Source organism: Vicia villosa, unplaced genomic scaffold, assembly GCF_029867415.1.
Source record: "Vicia villosa cultivar HV-30 ecotype Madison, WI unplaced genomic scaffold, Vvil1.0 ctg.000182F_1_1, whole genome shotgun sequence".
NCBI classification, from domain to species: Eukaryota; Viridiplantae; Streptophyta; class Magnoliopsida; order Fabales; family Fabaceae; genus Vicia; species Vicia villosa.
This window is the reverse complement of record NW_026705057.1, coordinates 275670-290799: the sequence shown is the minus strand read 5'-3', so window position 1 is coordinate 290799 and position 15130 is coordinate 275670. Positions and strand designations below refer to the sequence as shown.

Sequence of the window (15130 nt, the reverse complement as noted above, 5' to 3'; positions counted from 1 at the left end):
GTATCCTTCCAACAAGTCTCTTATATGCAAGAACTTCATGGTGTAGCGGTGAAATTGGTGAGACTAAAGCCATGGGAAAGACTTAGCTCGTTTGTTTTAAAACAGAGTCGCCACCACGCTTTATTGTTTTCAAAAGGAATGAGAGAAAGAGCGAATAAAACTCACATAAATTTTTAAAATCAAAACTAATAAACTTTTCAGAGATTTGGATACGAAGGGTTTGTTATACAAGGGAAAGGTTTTAAGCACCCCTCATATCCATGGTATCCCATGGAAACCTCTTTGAAAATATTATTGTTTTTGTGTACATTTATTTGAAAAGCATATGTGAATTTCGTTTTAAATAGAGTGTGGGGATGGGAAAAGAAGTTTTTGAAAGTGAGCTCGATAACACATCACATCTTAGGCCTACATACCCCTTTTAAAGAAAAGGGAAGTCAGAGCTTTTGTAGTTCCTCTTCAAAGGAAAATAAAAGGGGGCCAAAGTGGCCAAAATCTTTTTGGGTGTTGAGCTTTAACAATACTCAACGGGTTTTTAATAAAAAGGGACCAAGCTTTTACAATACAAGGTCAATAGACTAAGAGTAGTTTCACCGGGAACATTTCTTCTCTTAGTACCAAGGTTTTAAAAAAAAGGTGGTTGAGCTTTAACAATACAAAACCAATTTTAAATAAAAAGGCGCCAAGCTTTAACAATACAAGGTCAATGGACTAAGAGTAGTTTCACCGGGAATAGTTCTCCTCTTAGTACTAAGGTCGTAAAGCAAAAGGGTGGTTGAGCATTAACAATACAAATATAATTTTAAATAAAAAGGAACCAAGCTTTAACAATACAAGGTCAATGGACTAAGATTAGTTTCACCGAAAATAATTCCCCTCTTAGTGCCAAGGTTTCAAAACAAAAGGTTGGTTGAGCTGTAACAATACAAAACCAAGGGTGGGTTTAAAAAGGTTAAGCTTTAACAATACAAAACCATTTTTAAATAAGTGAAAAGCTTTAACAATACTTTAAAATAAAGTAAAAGAGATTTGGAAAAGAGTTTGAGTACCTTGACAATTTTAGTCAATATCATTCCCATTCCTTTGGATTTTCATCAAACAACTTAAGAAATCAATCAATGGATACCTCAAGTGTGTGTGTGTGTGTGTGTGTGTGTGTGTGTGTGTGTGTGTGTGTGTGTGATAACATGTGTCACAAAAGACAAATAAGTGAGTATGATAATCATCAATGATAATGATCAATGATATTTATACCTTTGGATTAATTCATGTATGAATGAATGATTGATGATGAATACGAAGCTCATGCATATGGTTAGATAAACAAGATATATATACAAAGATAATATAATGGATACAAGTAGAAAAAAACAAGGATGGAAATCAACAAGTATATGTACATGTACAAAAGACAATTATCAAGATAAACAAGTTCATTTAACATGGATAAACAAAGATCAAAATATCTTTGAATTAGGGTTTTGAAATCACACATAAACCTAACTAATATTTAATGATTAAACACCAAATTCTAAAGGAGAGTTGGTCTAAGGGTACATGAGAAAGTCAAGGACACATTATCTTAACCCTAAAAATATTCACAATAATATACAAGGTTGATTTGAAAAAAATATTCAAAAAGAAATTATTTTTTGTTGATTTTTTTAACACTTAAAAGACATATTTTTGATTAATTTTTAGATAATGAAATAATAAATATTTTTATATTTTTTATTTATAACATGAAAATACACAAGTTAAATAAGCAACATAAAAATTAACAAACCAAAACAATTAATTTTTGCTATTTTAAAATGATTTTCAAAGTTTAGTAAAAAACTGAAGAAAAAAGTTATAAAAAAGAAAGGATTGGCCCCATGGAGGTTTGAACCCACACCTCTTTCTTTGCAGGTCAAAAGATTAACCATTGGGCCATGCGCTTGGCCCAGTCAAAGGATGCATTCAGTCCAATACAAGGCAACACAAACTTGGAAAATATGAAGAAAAAAAATGCAAAAGGTCTGGGGCGAGGGGGATTCGAACCCCGGGCCTGTGGGACGCGCATAATACACACACTTTTGCCAATCATGCTAGAACGATGTAGCCGTTCATGAGACGCATGCAACACAATATATTTTAAACTCATTTTTTTAAAAAGATGAATGGCGCCAAGGCCTTCATCTTCTTCCTCGTGAGACAACAACAACAAATAACAACAACAACAACCTCCATGATTGATTTTTAAACTTCCTCAAAACTCGATCAAATTCAACAAATTCTGATTCATTTTTGAACACGAATTCAACCACATGATTAATAAAAATTAAATCAAACTTAAACATTCAGATTTATGGAAAATGCGTATGAACCCTAAAATTGATTTTTTTAAATTAAAATCTTAAAACACACCATCAGACCCTAAAACCTTAGGGTTATTGTTCCCTACATTGTTGAGTGAAATGGTATCAAGAAGTGGTCAGAATGATGTCTAAATGAGCAAGCTCGAGTTTGAGTTTTGTACCTCTAAAAATGGAGGTCAAGTTGAACCTGGTGATGTTGCAAAACTCCTTGATGGATCTGGATAGCTTCCTTGTGATGTAGGGAAGCTAACTGAATGCTTAATTGTCCTTCAAAACCTTTGGAACCTGAAGCTCGATTGTACCTACAAGACAAAAAATTTAAAGTGAAACAATGGATTCTTAGTGTTCCAGATGTGAATTAATGATCTGAAGAACTTCAATATGGTATATAGAAGGTGTTTGAATGATTTGTTTGAGCAATGTGCTTATGGAATGAAGATTTGAAGGTTAAGGCCTTTATGGAAGCTTTAATGGAGGTTAAGTGGTGATTTCTGGTTAGAGGTGCTTTGGAGAGTGGTGGAGATGATCAACAACTCACAAATGGCGTATGGAATCTATTGGAATGGTTGGTTTGCACTCATAACTTCTCTAACTCAAAATTGCTATGAAAATGCAAATGACACAAAAAATGGATTTTGAATGAGAGAGTGACTTTGGGATTTCTTATGTGTTTGATCAAGGGAGTGAGGCTATCTATTTATAGGCCAAAATTACGGTTTTCGGGTGAAGGAATCTCAAAATTTAGAGATCACATGTGAGAGTTGTACCACATTGCTCATTCATGAAGAAAGGAGAAAATTATGGTTCCAATGGTATGGTATGGCTTCAAGAATGCTTCCATGAATTTATTCATAGTATGGAGAGGTTGCTTGTGAGATTTTGAGTGCTTTTGTTGCAGAGGAGACATGGTAGAGGCTCAAGGATAGTGGACTTTGCAAAAGTTATGCTTTTCTAAAATGGAAGTCTTGCCCTTAGTCTTGAAACAACATGAAATCTTGGACAATGCTTATAACACTTGGATCATGGCTCAAACGCAAGTGACATCAACTGATTTTTGTGTTTGGAACAAGTTACATGGCCTTCAAGAAAGGAATCTTTCATTTTGAATTGGTTTTGGTTCATAACTTCTTCTTGTTCATGGAGTTTTTCAAGTGTTATGGAGCCTTCTTCACAAAATCATATCTCATAGCTCAAGCCGTGGAATTTCATGCTAATGGTCTCTTTGGAAAGCCCTTGCTACATAATTCAATTCACTTGTTAAAAGTTTTCTCAAACTCTTTTGGGATCATGGAGAAAAATGGCCACAAAGTTAGGAAAAATTCAACTGAAAACACTTAAAAAATTTCTAAGTTTTTTGAACATAATCTTCATAATTCCATATCTCTCAAAATAATCATTTTTTGTTGAAATGAGTTAAGTGACAAATTTTTTTATTTGATCAAGATCCACAACTTTCATATTGGGAGATTTTTTAGTGTGTAAGTGAAATTTGAAATTTCCAAAATGAGGTCAAAATCACTTAAAAACCCTAATTTTGACTTTTGACTTTTTGATTCTTGATAAATTTCCTTGATTTCTCTTGGTCAAATGTCTATAATAATCATATGTTGATGATTTGAATCCTCAAAAGTTCATGGTTGACCATTTTCCTAAAAAAGTCAAAGGTTAACCCACACAGTTGACTTTTTCCAAATGAACTGCAGTTTTATGGATTCCACATGAATCAAGGTCTCTTCTTCAAATGAATGATGTGAATGGGTTATAATGTATATTAGGATTCCTTTGAATCATGGTTTGAGTCTTGGAGCCATGTCCTAATTAAAAGCAACCCTCTAGTGGAATTAGGTCAAAACCTTAATTTGGGCCTCAGATGATCAGGAAAGTGATTGATCTTGAACTGGGCATCCTTGGACTTGGATATTGATGGGAGGACCCTTTGAGTCATAGGAGAATGTTGAACTTCCTTGTGGGCCTCAAAACCCTAATTTGCTTAGATTCCTCTTTGATTAGTCTCCTATCTTAGGACGCAAGCAACAAGCAACAATTTTTGTTTTTTTTGTTAGCAAATGATATATGCATGATGATAATGATGATGATGATGAGGATCCTAATATTTGGAATATAGTGTGATCTAAGTGGTCAAAAATTGGGGTACAACACATGGTATGGTGCACTTGAATCTTTATGAAGTTTAATGGATGGATATGATGTAGTAGAAGCTGGTTTAGCATATAACATCTCTTAATCTTGTAGAAGATCTAGATATAATTTTCTTTGACATGGGTAATGCCAATATTTGAACAAGAAACCTCAATTCCAAGGAAGTATTTTAACTGTCTTAGGTCTTTGATCTTGAACTCATGATTAAGCTTCTCTTTAATCTGTTGCATCTCTTGTAAGAAATTTCCAGCTAGAATGACATCATTTACATAAACTGATCTGATTATAAAAGATTTGTTGGTCTGCTTAATAAACAACGATATATCAGCATCAGCTTGTTTGTATTGATTTTGAATGAAGAAGGAAGTTAATCTTTCATGCCACTTTCTACTAGTTTGTTTTCGTCCATATAAGGATTAACAAGTTTGCAAACTTATTGGATTTGAAAGTTGTAACACCTGGTGGAATTGTCATGTAAACATCCTCTTGAAGTTGTCCATGTAGGAATGCATTATTTACATCTAATAGGTGAAGATGCCAATTATTGATGGAGACAATAGCAATCACAGTTCTAACTGTAGTTAATTTTGTAACATGAGAGTAGGTTTTAAAGTAGTATAGGCCTTTAATTTGGTTGTAACCCTTAGAAACTATCCTAGCTTTGAATCTCTCAATGATGCCATCAGCATGATGTTTAATCTTGTAGACCCATCTGCAGCAAATTGGATTGGTATTTGCAGGCAAATAGACAATATTCCAAGTATTTGTCTTCATAAGTGCAGACAACTCAACTTGCATAGCTTTGTTCCTACAGTCATATTTACAAGCTTCAACATATGACTTAGGCTCAATATGAGGTGTAAAAAGATCTGAATATGACATGGAGTGAGAGAAAGGATAGAGCATTTAGATGATGATTTGATGTTTTGAGAATTGGAGTATACATAGTGTTGCAAGTATGATGGCTTGTGAGAAACTCTTGATGATACACGATTGGGAATGGGAGATAGTGAGTTGGTGGTTTCAGGTGTAGGATTAGTAGGGTGGACTGGAATATGTGGTAATTTGGGAGTAGATGAAACAATTTTGTGGGAGTTTGTAGGTAAGTCAAAAACAGAAGGATGTGGTGAATCTCCTGGTGATGTTTGAGGTGTGGAAGGATTGGTTGGTTAGAAGTACGGTCATTAGATGAACTAGGATAATAGGTCCAAGACTAGCAGGGTTGTGATGTTTGTGTGGTGTAAGGTTGTATGTGCTCATTGAATGAAACATTTCTTGAGGCAAAAACTTATTTGGTGTTTAGGTCTAACAAAGTGTATCTTTTCATATGAGGAGGATATCCTAAAAAAAAGAGATTTTCTAGCTTTGTGGTCGAGTTTAGTTCTATGCGCACTAAGGTTATAAGCATAACAAAGTGATCCAGACACTTTGAATGACTCAATATCAGGAATTTTGTCATGAAATATCTGATAAGGGGATTGATTGTTTAGAATAGTAGTAAGGATTAAATTGGTTATTAAGGAAGCATAAAGTAAGGCATAAGACCATTATGTTTTAGGGAGTTTAGATTGGTAAAGTAAAGCTCTGCCAACATTAAGTAGATGTTGGTGTTTTCTTTCCTCCCTCCCATTTTGCTGAGGGGTTTCACACATGACCTTTGGTGATTAATGCCATTTGAAGCATATAAAGAGGAAAGTAAAAAAATTTGTCCATTGTCAGTTCTTAGGGTTGTATGGGTGGTATTATGTTGGTTTTGAATCATAGTGATAAATTGTTGGACCTTAGGAGCAACTTCAGCTTTTGATTTGACAAGGATAATCCATACAAATCTTGTAAAGTCATCAAGAATGTCTAGAAAATACTTGTGATGTTTAATAGATGGTACAAATAGAGGACCCCGTATATCTAGATGGAGCATTTCAAATTTAGAAGTAACAATGCTAGAGCTATGAGGAAAGTGGAGTTTCTTTTGTCTAACTAAGTGGAAATTGTCACATATAACTTTATTATCATAGGAAATAGATGGATACATCAAAGACATATGACTAAGGTTCTTATTATGAACTAATATAAATAGCCATAAGGCATTGCTAGGTAGAATCGTGTTGATGTTAGTAGTTTGTGGCTGAAGCAACCTTGTGCATGTCGTGTCATCATCTAGAGGACAAAAATCCACATGCAGTCTAAATAAACCTCCAATCTGTCTACCCAAACCAATCATCTTCATGTTTCTCACATCATGTGTTAAGCATTCATCGACGGGAAAATTAACTTTATAATGCAAAGACTGACACGGTTTGGATATTGATATTAAGTTGAGATGGAATTCATTGGAATATAAGACATTATGCAAATAAAATGTAGGTGAAAAATAAAAATGTCCAACTTGTTTGACACAAATGGAATTGCCATTAGGGATAGTAATGTTGATTGGATCAATATCATGAATTGAAGTGAAAAATTCTAAAGAGGAGCACACATGGTCATTTGCACCAGAGTCAAGAATCCAATATTTGGCTTGAGCTAATGAGTTAAAAGTATTGCAGATAATACCTGAAGAATTTTCAACATGTGAGGAATCAATCATCATAGTAGAAGTTGAAGCATTTTTTTAAAAAAATTACCTGAAGGTAGTAAATTGACTTGTTGAAATAAGATAGTCTATTGATCATATTGTGCTTGAGAAATATTGGAATCGGTATTATCAGAAGAAACTTCTGTAGAAGTTCCAAATACTTGATTAGCATCAGAATTATGGGTGGTGGAAGCATTGATTTGTGATTTGTTCTTATTGAAGTTAGGGTGACCATGCTTTATTATAACAAAAATACACAGTGTGACCACTCCAATTGCAAAAGGTACACTATCGAGGAGGATTCTTGTAGTGGTGTTGCTTACCTTTATGCTCAAACCTTTTAGTTGCATTGACCATTAATGCACTATCATCTTCAACATTGCTTGCAGATTTGTGATTACTTTCTTCCTGTGCTACTAATGAGTGAAATTTGTTAATTGGTGGTAGACGTTCCATTAATAGAACTTGAGTTTTGACAACCGAAAATTGTTCATTAGGACTAGTTAGCAATTGGATGACTTGATCTTCATCACGATAGGCACATACATTCTACATAGCAAGACAACGACATTGCTGAACACATGAGCACATGGAAAATGGACGATTTTCATTGAGTTCTTCTCATAAACATCTTAACTCAATGAAGTAGTCTATTATAGATTTTAAAGCTTTCTTCAAATTGTTGGTTGAAGAATAAAGATTGAATATACGAATGTGATCAACTTTAGAGAATCGTTCCCTCACATCTATCCATACATCAATAGCATTAGCATGAAACAAAATAGCGGAAGAAATTTATTCTGAAACTGATTTAATATCCAAGAATGAATCAAGTGATTTCACCTTTCCCATTAATTACAATTGAGATCTTGGTGTGAAGGAATGTCAATATTGCCATTGATGAATTGGAGCTTGTTCTTCGCTCATAAAGTTCGTTGCATGGACTTGCTCTATGCAAGGTAGTTAGAGCCAATCTGCTTTGGTGAAATGCATAATTAATTAGGACCTTCACTAGGATGAATATAGTAGTGCGAATCGGTATCAGGAGGAGCAACGCATGAAGGCATGGTTATGAACCGAAACTAGATCGAAGAAAGATCAGATCAAGAACACAATATTAAACCAAAAAGGAAGATGAAGAACAGATCAAGAATGATCGGAGAACGATAATTATGGTGAACCAAAAGAAATAAAGAATCAAGAATCTTATTCTTGATGAATGAGGAAATGGAAGAAGATGAATGAAACTTAGAGATTTCTAACTGATACCATATTATGAATTGAGAATAATTAGAGTAATTGCATCTAGCTTCATTAACTTCAAAGATGAATTACACCTTGCTACTTATACAACAAGTAGAGTCTACAATTGCTATCATACATTACCATACATAGTATCATTATTTCTTAACTAATTCCAACTATATAACTAACAATTAGTTAGGTAGTAAGCTTTTCATGCATTGTATCTTTCATGTTGCTTGTACTCAAAAGGATCTTTTGTGTACTGTTACTGTTGTATTGCAAATTAAGCCAAATAAATTTTGTGTATCAATTTTTTGTTTCAAACAAGTATTGTCACCAATGTTATGTTGCATACTGCTTAACCGTCAAATTATGGAATGTAGTTAGCCAATTGTGTGATTTTCAATTAATGGACGGTGTGCCAAATCAGGCCCAATAAAAATCAAGCCAAAAAAGTTCAACATCTTTCATTACCAATTCCAATACACGTTTCAAAGTTCATTTCAACACCATACATTAGAGTTCAATATATTTCATAAACAAGACCAAAATAAAACATCCATTACATTTCATACCAAATAAATATTAACCATAACATAAATTGCAAAACACAATATTTTTCAGATTTCCATAAAATTTCTCTGCTTTCAGTTTGTTCTTCAAAATATTATTCTTTTTCCTTGAATCTTCATACAATTCCTTCATATATCCCTTAGAGGACATAACTTCCTACAACTCTGAGTTCATCATGCTTCTAGCTTCATTTCCAAATATCGCTCCAAAGTCTTTATTTCAAATGAATAAATCACACGTATCAGCATTCCTCCAAAAGGGACATTTCCAAAACAATCTTCCTTTATTAGGTCCCTTGTTACATTGATACGAAACCATACGAACCCGACAACGACATAACTTTTCAAATCGCGATTTTACAAAAGAAAAAGAAAAATAAATTGCAACACATTTGCTTGGCTTTGTCTTCAAAGAATTAGGGTTGAGGAATATGAAGAAAAGAAAAGAGAGACAATGATTTTGAGAAAGGCGAAAAAAGAAACATGTTTGGGGAAAATGATTGAAAGTATAGAAGATAAATAGGATTAGGGTTAACGAATATAACTTAAGGTTGAGATTCAAAATTACATAGTAAAAATAATTGCACTGTCAAATAAATACATGTGTATCACTATTAAATATGAGAAAAAATAAATTAAAAAATTAATATTTGTATTCCACTTGTCCTGCCATGTCATCCTCTGTTAGAGACATTTAATGTTAGAGACCAATTGCATGGATGAAAATTTTTAGAGGGATCATTCTTTAAATGAAAATTTTAGAGGGACTAAAATTGAAAATGACTATATTTATGAAGACCAAAAACATATTAAACCATACTTTTTAATTTGGTTAGAATAAGGAGTCTGTATATAATCAACAAAAAAGTGACATTGAATTACTCCCTCTGTCCCAAAATAAGTGTCTTTCTAGCCCAAAAAAATCGTATCAAAATAATAATCTTTTTACTTTTCTAATGCAATATTAATTAAATTTTACCAACTTTACCCCTAATAATTATTTTCTACACTCTTTTTAAGTTATGACAATATACAACAACCAATAGTAATTAAGGGTAATTTTGTAAAAACATTACCTTTATTGACTCAATCATTACTTTTCTTAATCTGTGTGTAATAACCTTAAAATACTTTTATTTTGAGACGAATGGAGTTTATATTAATGTATATTAAACATGGGAATAAGAAAAAATTTCAAAAAAATTATTATAAAGATCTATAATGACAGATATTTTCTTAGGGCATGTTTGGATTGGCTTCTACAAGCTCCAAAAGCACTTTTACTCCACTTCAACTTGAAAGTTGGTTTATTTTTCTTTGTATGGATACTTTTCAAAAATCAATTCTCCTCCTCCAAAAACAATTCTAATAGAAGCTACAATTCATAGCTTTTGAGTTTACTAGAATTAATTCTACATTTATTATATATTATTTATTACAACACTTTTAAATTTTCCTTCTTTACCCTCTTTAATTTTCATCAGTTACTTCTTTTCTTTTTGATTTGTTTAAGAATTTATTTCCATTTTGGTAATTATATAATTCAAAATCAACTTTGTTAAAATTATTTAATTGATGACAATCACTTCTATATCACTGTATCCAAACATAAATCAATTCTTCTAAACTCAATTATGTTGAAATCAATTTTACGAAACGCAATTCTTTCAGAATCAATTTTGTCCACCGTTAATTCTAACTCAATTATACACACTACGCCAAATTTGTTTTTTAGCAGCGCATCTACGAAAGCGCTTTTAGAAAAAGCGCTGCTATAGGGCTCGCTAAAAACAAAATTAAAAAGAAAAGAGAAAAAAGCGCTGGTAAAGGGGGGGGATTATGAAAGCGCTTTTAGAAAGCGCTGCTATAGGGGTGATTTATGAAAGCGCTTTATTAAAAGCACTGGTAAAGGGGGGGTATGAAAGCACTTTAACAAAAGCGCTAGTAAAATGGGGGGTATGAAAGCGCTTTACTAAAAGCGCTACTATAGGGGGGGGTATGAAAGCGCTTTAGTAAAAGCGCTGGCGTAGCCCATTTAAAATTAAAATTTTTAAACAAAACTAACAAACACAGGCGTTAACGTTCTTTGCCTCTCAGAACCCTAAATCGCGAACAGCACCACACCACCACCGCTACCACCACCAGCTATCACCTCCTTGATTCTGTTCGATTGTCTCCGATTTCGATTATTCTGTTCCATCACAAAACACATTAAAGTATTTCGATTGTTCAAGCTCGATTAAAGACTTCTAAAATTTCTTCATTTTTCTGCAAACAGTCTCTCCGACGAAGAAGCTCCATTCGCCATCTTTCTATCATTTTCACTGTGTTGAAGCTCAAGAGGAAGAATCAGAAGGGTTTCTTGCAGTATTCAGAGGCATTGAGTGAGTTTACTTCTCACTCTCAATAGGTATGTTCAAATCCGAGTTCTTTCATCTCTAGTATTAAGATATGGATATAGGGTTCATTGTAGGGATTAGGATTTGATTCTTCTGCAGAAAATGAAATACAACTCCCCTACTCATTTCTGCAGAAAATGAATGATAGAGCATTTACAGGTTGATTTGTACCATATACTGACGCACAGGTATCTTGGACTAAATCAAACAACATTACTTGGATCAAAGTGCAGGTACATTAATTTTCACAATTTTGCTTATAATAGTTATGCTACTTGATAAAACAACACAACTATAAAATCTTATTTGTTTTTCTATGTAATGTCTGCAACAATGAAACAGTTCAGATTGCGGATACTTTGTTTTGAGGTTTATGAAAGAAATCATTCAAACGAATCAATTAGAGATTCCAATCACGGTATGGATTTATAAGTTAAGATAATTTCTTATAATTTATTACATTTAACTAAATCATTCATATTATGTTTTTGTTATGTAGTACTTTGATGACTTCTATGCTGCTTCTTACACGAGACTTAAGTTGGAAGAAATCAAAGAGGAATTGTGTCAATTTTATATTCAACAACTATTCATATAGGTATGAATACATTATTGTGTGAACAGTTTTATGAATACATTATTTTGATAATGACTTTGTGTTTGAGTTTCTTTGGTGGATGTTGGTTCATTTTGCTTAATATTAGTTGACGATGATGACGTTTTTATTTGAATCAAGTTTGATTTTGTTGTTGTTAAGTGGTGCTGATAGTTTGATTTGAGACTGGATTGATGACACATTACACTGGTGGATTGAGTTGCAAATCACATGAAATTGTTGCTAATAATATTGTTGATGTTACTGAATGACAATTTGTTTTCTTGGAAAATTTGAAGTATAGATGTTGGAGCCTTTAATTGACTGTGTTGTTCTGTTCATACTTTGCAGGACCAAGACCGTGCGCTCGTCGGATTTTTTACATTTCGGGCTTATATTCAGATTTAGTTATTGTTAGAGATGAGTTAGTTATATGTATCTGATTTAGTTTGTTTGACATGAGTTAGTTACATGTGAATTGAACTATAATGATGTATATATATATATATATATAAATTATTTTGGATTATAATGGTATTATATTAGTATGTATATATATATATATATATATATATATATATATATATATATATATATATATATTGTCCTACCAATGGTTGAAAATATTACAGGTTGAAAATATATTACACGTCGAAAATAAATATAGGTTGAAAATATTACAGGGTGAAAATATATTACAGGTCAAAAATATTACAGGTTGAAAATAAATATAAATTACAGGTCGAACAGGGAGGCTTAAATTACAGGTTGCACTTTAAAATATTGCGTTTAGCAACGACAGCGCTTTCAAAAACACTCTTAAAGGGCTACCTACTAAAGCGCTTTATAACTAAAAGCGCTGCCTAAGATAAAAAGAAAAGCATAAAAGTTAAAAAAAAGCGCAACCTACGAAAGCGCTTCTGGAAAAAGCGCTGTTATAGGGGGGCTACGAGAGCGCTTTTCTAGATAAAAGCGCTGCTATAGGGGGGCTACGAGAGCTCCTTTTTGGAAAAAGCGCTGCTATAGTGGGGCTACGAGAGCATTTTTCTGGAAAAAGCGCTGTTATAGGGGGGATACGAGAGCGCTTTTCTGGAAAAAGCGCTGCTATTGGGGGGGCTACGAGAGCGCTTTTGGAGTTTCAAAAGTGCTGTCGTTACCTACGGCAGCGCTTTTAAGCGCTCTTAAAGCCCAAAAAAAGTGCTTTTAAAGCCCTTCCGCGTTGTAGTGACATCTGTTACTATAGCATATAGTGATGAAAAAATCAGCAAGTACAACGAATTATATGGCACGGAAAAAGTATAGTAGGTATAGGTATTTTGCGCTATACCTACGGTAAATAAACATTTACCTATGCTTTTTTGCTTTCACTAAAAGTTGAATTTCTTGTAGTGGATGTCATCTTAAGGCAATGGTGTTCTCAAATTTCACAACGATTTTTTGCATATATATATATATATATATATATATATATTCAATTGTTTTGAATTATCAGCTAACATTTTTTTAAGAGCAGTGCTATACGGTGCGAAAAAAGAATTTCACGAAACTTCACGAAAGGCACATGTGTTCAGAAATTGGCCACAGTTTTGAAACATTGTTACTTAAAATTATTTTTTAATAAATAAGAAGTTATATAAGTGGTATGATATGTATAATTATTGTTTGTTGCAATGTATCTCATCACTTTTTCTATACCTTTACTTTCATCTACTCTTTTGATTAGATAGCTACTAGTATTAAAAAATGGTAGAAAAATTTAATTGACATCTTGTGTTGTATTGTATTTTTAATGGAGTATTTTGTGTTTCACAATGATGTTATTAATTATGGGTTCTAAGAAAAGTGAAAGTGACAGTAATTAACATGTGAAATAATTTTCGTATGCTTTTCACGAACTTTTTTTCGTGCTTTTAAGCATTTTCCTTTTTTTTAAAAAGATTTGTGGATTAACTAAACTATGTTGCTACAAATGAAGCTAATGTAAAATTTTACTAGAGTTATAAATTGTTTAATTGTCGTATATATTCATTCTAACTTAGGAAAGTGATCTAGAAGTTAAAGGAGTGGAGAAATTAATGCGTTAGATTAGTAAATAATTTTTTCAAGAGTGAAGGGACATGACATAGTTATCAAACTTAAAATTTAGTATGTTATCAAACTTCAAATTATATTCTTTATTTGTTTGACACATATACTTTATTTGTGCCACATCATCTCATAGTTCTATGTGTTATTTCGAAAAAACTCATTTTTATTTTTCAAAATGACAAATACAATAATTCTACTCTATTGGAGATCACGAGTTTGAACCCTTGCAATGAACAAAAAAAACATTATTTTTTACAAAATAATCTTAAAGTAGATCTTACTCAATTTTCAAAGATAAGTCACTTTCAGTTTGATCTTAAAATATAATACAGTATGCAACAATCTTTTAGTATGTCTATATACTTTACTACAATATTTTTTATATAATATTAAATAATAAACTAAAGACAACCAAAAAGATTCTTGATTTCTCGTATATGAAAATAGAGTTTTTCCAAATTGAATTGTAGTTGAGTGTTTTCTTTTATAATACTGACCAAAGAAGTATAATAAAAACAACAATAATAATAGTTTAAAAAACTCATTTTTCAACTAATATCATCACAAAGTCAAAGAAATTTTTTACAATCTTATTAGTAAAAATTAAAATATTTAATTAAAAACAATTAAGTTAATTTAGAAATTAGTATTTTCAATCCTTTATTCATGATATAACTAAAGTTTGACAAAATAGACATAAATTTTATAAAATTATTAAAAGTTTTATTTAATAATAATTACAAATAAAATTTTTATTTTATTTTACACTAAATTTTTTTTCAATTAGTAATGGTATTAATCACAAAAGAACCAAGGTTTCAACTGAGGACAAGTTACCTCTTTTTACAAATAGAGGTAAAATGTTCCAGACATGGAAATTAGAAGCCGTAGAAGAATCATTAACTAACCTAAACAATTTCCAGGAGTTGAGCACGATAGCGGTAAAGCACTCGTCAAATTTAAAACTATTACCTTTGAATAAGATAGTGTTTCTCATCACCCACAAATTCCACACCACTGCAATTTAAATCACTCCTACAGTTAATTTTTCTTCTACCGCCTTAATTATATCAAAGTGTTTCAAGTAGTTCCTCAATTCGTCGTTCGACAAATTCACCGAATCCCCTAGCCACTCG

The 15130-nt window shown here is 32.2% G+C and overlaps 1 protein-coding gene across 1 annotated transcript; it reads right to left on the bottom strand.

The window, feature by feature from the left end:
- Positions 1 to 4910: 4910 nt before the first annotated feature.
- On the bottom strand, positions 4911 to 5402 carry LOC131625069 (uncharacterized mitochondrial protein AtMg00820-like). The gene has a single exon (XM_058895969.1). The coding sequence runs from the start codon at positions 5400 to 5402 to the stop codon at positions 4911 to 4913; it is 492 nt and encodes a 163-aa protein (XP_058751952.1).
- Between the last annotated feature and the right edge of the window lie 9728 nt (positions 5403 to 15130).